The 6,733-nt window shown below is 36.6% G+C and overlaps 1 protein-coding gene across 1 annotated transcript in view; it reads right to left on the minus strand.

Moving 5' to 3' along the window:
* The window catches only part of LOC131037307 (kinesin-like protein KIN-14J), a 31,379-nt gene extending 30,468 nt beyond the window's left edge, over positions 1 to 911 (minus strand). Inside the window, exon 1 of the mRNA XM_057969402.2 lies at positions 10 to 911. Coding sequence (XP_057825385.2) covers positions 10 to 211 — 202 coding nt within the window. The 5' untranslated portion in view covers positions 212 to 911. The remainder of the gene's footprint in view (positions 1 to 9) is intronic.
* Between the last annotated feature and the right edge of the window lie 5,822 nt (positions 912 to 6,733).

Consider the following 6,733-nt stretch of genomic DNA (forward strand, 5'->3'; position numbering starts at 1 on the left):
GTACACTACCTGCTTCTGCATCCTTTCTTGAAGCCATGTGAATATCACTCAACTTCATAGTAAGCTGTTGGCAAGCATGGTTGATGCCGTCTTCCACCAGAGCCTCAGCACTTTGAAATCCCACCTTGCTTTCAACACCATTATTTACACTCTCCAACGATGAACCCCGACCATTTTCTATCAGTCCTTTTTCCCCCTTCTCCCCAACCATTTTCTACCAATCCTTGCTACCCAAGCGTAGGAATTCAGCAAGCCAAGCTTTCGAAACCGACAAAAATAAGGAAAAAACGTCGTCGTCCAAAAATGCCGTCTACAATACACAGCTTTTAAATAATAAGAATGCCGGCTCCCCGCGCTCACGCACACTGTTCCCAATCACCCGCGCTAATCCACGCAAATACCTCCCTGTGCTGAAAATGTACAATACAAAAATGTTGTCCCAAGGAAGATCTCTTATAATTACAGAACAATCCCAACTACAATGCATGAACTGGAATAGCCATTCGTATTCGTAACGGTGGGAAATTTGTTAAAAGAGCTCAAATTCCAAGACGTGTAAGGTGCAGATTAACTCCAGCGAGGTCGGAGTAGAGCCCAGCGAGGCCGGAGTAAATGTATAGCGTCCCATACAAAAGAAGTGACAGCAGATTTTAACCGTTTTAGGCAAAAATCTGAAAAGGTTGCCCAAGTAGATCTTAAGATGTATTTTACCCGTTCCCGATAATCTCCCGCCCTGGTAAATCCGGCCCGGCAGCTCTAGCAACAGCTTATTTACTTTACTGCACCCTCCGAGCCTCGAACCTCGAACCTCGCTTTAGCTAAGGTGCTTTCGGCGCTCTGGGCTTGGAAGACTGGGACCCTGGACATGAGACGGAGACGAACACAAACAGACGGTCAACTGCCGTCGCCGGCCGGGTATTCCCTCCTTTAAATAAAGGATTGATAGTTGACCGAGTGTGACCGTGCCGGGTACTGACAGGTGCTGGTTACCAAATAGGCAGACTACAAAATTAAGCTTGTCAGGGGTTCTGGCGATTACAAATCGACAATCAGTCTTTTTATGCGCCGAACGTATGACATTTGAGAAAAGGAAATGAAAAAAATAAGGTGGAAAGTTGTGAGTGTAAATAAAGTGGCGGTTGAGATGAGGTGGGGGAGGGAGTGGAAAGGGACTAATTTCCAAGTTGTTGGGAATGCGTGTTGCCCCACGGCCCACGCGACACTGACGTTCGTTAATTCACGTTTTATGCTTCCTAATTTTAAACACCCCCGACGTCCCCGTGAATTGGGACAACTAACTTGTGCTCCTTTTTTCAAATTATTTTGAGTAAGGGAAGCAGTTGGAGGGGAGACTAAAATTCTATTTTATATAAATCTAGGTAATGGAGGTTTTTAAGAGCATTCATGGGTCAAATAGTTTATGAAATTTTTCAATTATAAGGGTAAGTACAAAAGTTGTGTAAAATAAGCATATTATTATAAGCGAATAAATTTGATCTCTTTTTTTTTGGATCGTGGATCTTTTTTTGTGTATTTTAATCGAGTAATCTACAATTTTTGTTATCATTTATTTTTTCAAATAGGTTAGTAGAGTAGAATAGAATAGAAGACTTTTAATGTCATGAGGTCAAGGATAGTTTATGGGACATCAAATTTCTTTATTTTAGCATGGTCAATTGTTGATCTTCTACAATTTAGTTAATATTGAACTCTCTCATTCTATCCACCTAATCTTCGTTGAATAAATCTTGAAAAATTGTAACACCCCGCTAAGGAACCCCAAAGGAACTAACAATCAACATACAAAATAACATAGCAATATTTTTTTTAAAACATAATACCTTATATCATCAAACACGTCATGATGGTGACAACTAATATGCACAAGTGGAAGATAAACATATATCTCTAAACAATGCCCTCTATGGGTTCCTTAACATCGCTACTATGCAATGCATCCAAGCATGAATTAGAATGCTTGAAACAACAATGAAACAACTATAATATTCCATAACATGATAAACATCAACATCTATATCTAGGTTCATTTTAAGCACCAAACCCAAATGTTCCTATGATAACCTTTCAACATGAAATAAGATAGGACATACAATCACATATGAGTAGTCGGGACCAACACTAATCTATCTAAACATTATTCTATCATTACATTGAATATTAATTGCTTCAATCTAAATTACATTGATGTCCTTATGGAGCGTTCAAGAATCAATAACAATATAGTTACAATGCTTCTCAAAGATACATAACATATTACATTTACATTTACTGAATAACTTGCAACTGAAAGACAAGGGTACTCAAATGAAGAAGATAAAGATCTTTCCTAATGCACATGAACAAGTCACCAGTCCCCTATGGAGGTTGGCAACAACCACTCGACCATGTGGAACCCTTAGGTCCACCCCACCATGCCTAGGTGATACACACAAGGCCCCAAACACACAAGCAATAAGGAAGGGAAACAAGATCTACTCTTAAGCACAACACCAAACATCCAGGGGAACATAAAGGTGTACACAAGTATAAAGCTCAAACAAGGACAAATATGAAACATGACAAGGATCCACCAGAGGCTTCTACTCACAACTAAAGATGATAAGGATACTAGAGTACAATAAGGAAAGAGTGTCATTGCATAGCCTCAACGTGAGTTACCTTGGCAGCCTCTTTAGGCCCTAGCCCCCATTGACAACTCATGCAGAACTGAAACAGTCCTATCATGAAGACAAGGAGGTTTGATTATACTAAATCGATGCCCCTCAGATAGTTAGGCCTTCCCACTCCCATCCTTAGTTTGTACAAGCACTCAAGGCCATGGATGGGACACCGTGTTATCTTATTAATGTGTTTTATCCTAGTTAATTGATTAGGTTATCACTTGATTAAGAAACTCTCCAATGAGTTACCCTAGCAGGCTCTCTAGGGCCTCGCCCCCTATTGAGAGCCACTCTCCCTTAATGCATCTAGTTATACATACCCTAAAGTTCAATTCAAGGAATCATAAAGCACTAAAGCATATATATCTCATATTGGACATCCATGAATCCATTTTCAAAAGATTGAACGCATAATCAGAATTAAGACTTTCACTAGACCCTAACATCAAGGGGTCAACCCTAAAACAACATATGAATGTAGAATTAACTCTTTTCTCCAATAAAAAGGCATAGGAATGGGCATATGATCACTCTATCCTCCCAAATCACATCAGCCAAACCCAAAAACACATGACTAACAAAATATAAGACCTAATTGAGCCTCTAGGATGACTCGGGAACCAAAACAAGACCAAACAGCAAATGCAAAAATTAGAATTGATTCCTGCACATTTGATCTAATGTGTTGTGCAATTGTGCCTATTTCATATGTAATTGTTGTCTAGAACTGGGCACTTGCAACCTAGAACTACGCACTCGCAACCTAGAACCGTGCACTTGCATTGACATCCAATTAAGCAATGAGATGACTCAATAGGAAAAATCAAAGCAAGACCCATTTGGGAAGTGCCTAATAACCTTCCAAAAATTCAATCAAATCATCCCAAAAGTCCATGCATAAAAATTAAGAAAGCAATTTTCATAATTAACCCTAATTTAATTATGAAAAACAAGAGAAATTACAACCAAAACTTATCAATTTCAAACCAACAATGAAAACACATTTCAAATTGATACAAATGATATCAAACATCACATTTCCATTTCAAAACATGATAAATTCAAAGATATGCAAGAAAAATAAAGAACCCAACCTCCAAATTGAAGATCAAGGGAAGAAGGAGAAACTTGCACACTAAAAATTTCATCCATAGCCTCTTAGAATTAGCAACAAATCCAACAACAAACCACTCCAAATTCCAAGAAAACAATATCCAAAACCAAGAATATTCTCCTCACGAATCAAAGCCAAAGATTGCACTCAGTCTCCATTCAAAAACCCTTAAAAAATCTCCTCCAAAATTGTAGCCAAAGAATCCTCAAAATCTCCCCAAAAGTTGCAAGTCCAAATCTCCAAAACTTCCTCCAAAAACCAACAATAAAATTCCTTCTGAAAACATGTATGGGAAGAGAAACCAATCCAACCAACCAATAACCAAAAACATTAACAAAACGTCGATTATTTAATAAATACTTCAATTAATAAAATACTAAAATATAATTTCTCCTAACACATAATCAATATTTATTTATTTACTCCCAACACATAATCATATATTTATTTATTTATATTCTATTTAATTAGCCACCCCACCAAACGTAAATGCATATGATCTCTAATATAGTTGCCCCATACATAATATAAATATATGAGATGAAACATAGGAATAGGAGCACACTCAAATAAACAATGATTTATAATTATAGCACTTAGGGTATAAATATCACTTAAAAAAATAATATATCCTAAGATAATAACATAGATAGCATAAAATTTCACTTAATAAAATATATCATAGATAATTGTAATGGTGGGAAATTAGGGTTAGGGTTAAATTAAGATAATAAAACCACTAAATGACCTTATTAACCATTACATTAGGGAGGAGAGGAAACTAATAGATCCAGCTTTAAAAGATCAAGATTCTAATCAAATTTATGGCTCCTTTGATAGGGCTCTATCCTCCTTAAATTGAATTGAATTGGATTGTAGAAGATTAGGGCAAAATAGGTGCTACAGATGTCGTACGGAGACACCAACCTAGATCCGGGCAAAATATGATGTCATGAATTTGTTCCCAAAAGTTTGGCTTGATTTTTCAGGACCAAGTAGTATCAATTCGCCATGGTCCTCTAAATTTCTCGTCATCAAAAGTTGAACCTGTGCATCTTTGTGAACTCTGTCGATCCTCACGAATGCAACTATGTACTTGTTTCCTACATACATAAAGAAAGGGGAAATTGTTGGGAATAGGGGTTTGCCTAAGTTAAACCCTAGTTTAGAAATTAAACTTGAATGAAATAATGCAAATACTAAAATAAATGTTGAATAGATATACCTCGGATTTGTAATTGTTGATGATGATGCTTTTCTCTTTGAATGTAATCACAAATATTGTATGAAATGGCATGACAAACACAAAACCCTGATTATACACATACTTGCATGAAAATTGACATGAATTTTCTCCACAATACTTGATGATGAATATGCAGCCTTGAAGATCTCTGAAAATGATTGATAGTGAATGTTTGACGAATGCACGAATGATAGGAATGGAGATGTAGCATTCTTAGATGAAATTAGGTTGATAAAATGTCTTTATATAGGAGCTTCTAAGAAAATTATTGATTATGTCGTGGAGCCACGAGGATTAAATCTTATTGATGAGATATATCCCCCACCCTGTTGATAGTTCTGATACTTAATATAAGTACAAATCCAATAGCCAACAAGATGAGAGGGGGGGGGTGAATCATACAAACTTAATCTTCCATAAAAACATCAGATTCAACCTCGGTAACATATATTTCAGTAATATAACCAAAACTGTTAAACATGCAAACTCAAAAGCATATGAACGTCATAAACCTCATAACACCAGAACGTGGAAACCCAAATAGGGAAAAACCACTGTGGGATTTCGAACCCACTAATATAAATATACTCTTCTAGAGTATGCTCGGTTAAAAGCAAATCCTATTAAAGATTACAAACACATTGCTAGATGTGACCCGGTTAAGGGATTTCCCTCAGATCTGTTAGGATCTTCACCTTGTTAAAGGATTTCAAACACTCAATCAGAATGTCACCTTGCTAGAGGGTTTTACAAATAAGACTGTTAAGTCCACTCGGTTAAGAGATTTTCTGTCACTTTCACAAAATAACAGTAATAAAATCTATCTGCAACTTCACATCTAAAATGCTAAAGCAGATTCTTATCTATTCAATACAATCTAGACATAGAACTAATCTTGTCTATCTGCTGGGTTTCTATACTCTGTTATTTAAACAGGTCTTCAAGCTTATGTGCTCGGTAATCACTATGTAGTATCCCTATGCATACACTTGCCCGCATACATTGTTTATCAACCGTTTCCTATTTATAAACAATTAGGTAACCGCTTAATCTCCTTGATCACATTTCCCATGATCAATCATAGCTATCAGATCTTCAATCTTGTCCAGGTTCAATGCATCTTTCGATTTGAAAATGTTTTACCCTGCCTTGGAACTTGCATATTAGTCTTGGAACTTGTGCCAGGGTATTGCGGTTCAATCTGAGTTGTAGATCTTAATACCGACTTTTTATTGCCTTAGATTCGTTAACAAACTTCATTCACGGCTCACCAATCATTGATCAGTTCCAGCTCATCAGCTTCCTTCATTAAATAATGCATGTAAACATTTAATGCATTCTGTTATAGCTCGGTTACAACTTGGTGAATACTAAACTTCACTCGGTAGACATTCCGCCTTCATTAACCGATAGCGATAACCTTAGGGTTTACCGACTAGGTTCCTTAGGGTTTACCGACTAGGTTCTTTGCTTGATAACATAGTATAGTATTAACCTTTTATGTTTACAACATATGTATGATGTTAAAACAATCTAAACATCATGATCTCATCATTGTCTGACTCGGTACTAGTTGCCCATTGAGTATCTTATTCATCCCCTTATTCATCATATTCTTTCCTGTGTCTTTTATCGACATCTTTATAATCTTCATATCATACTTCTCAAGATATGGCAACATCATACTGAATT

The sequence above is a fragment of the Cryptomeria japonica genome, chromosome 6, assembly GCF_030272615.1.
Source record: "Cryptomeria japonica chromosome 6, Sugi_1.0, whole genome shotgun sequence".
NCBI lineage: Eukaryota > Viridiplantae > Streptophyta > Pinopsida > Cupressales > Cupressaceae > Cryptomeria > Cryptomeria japonica.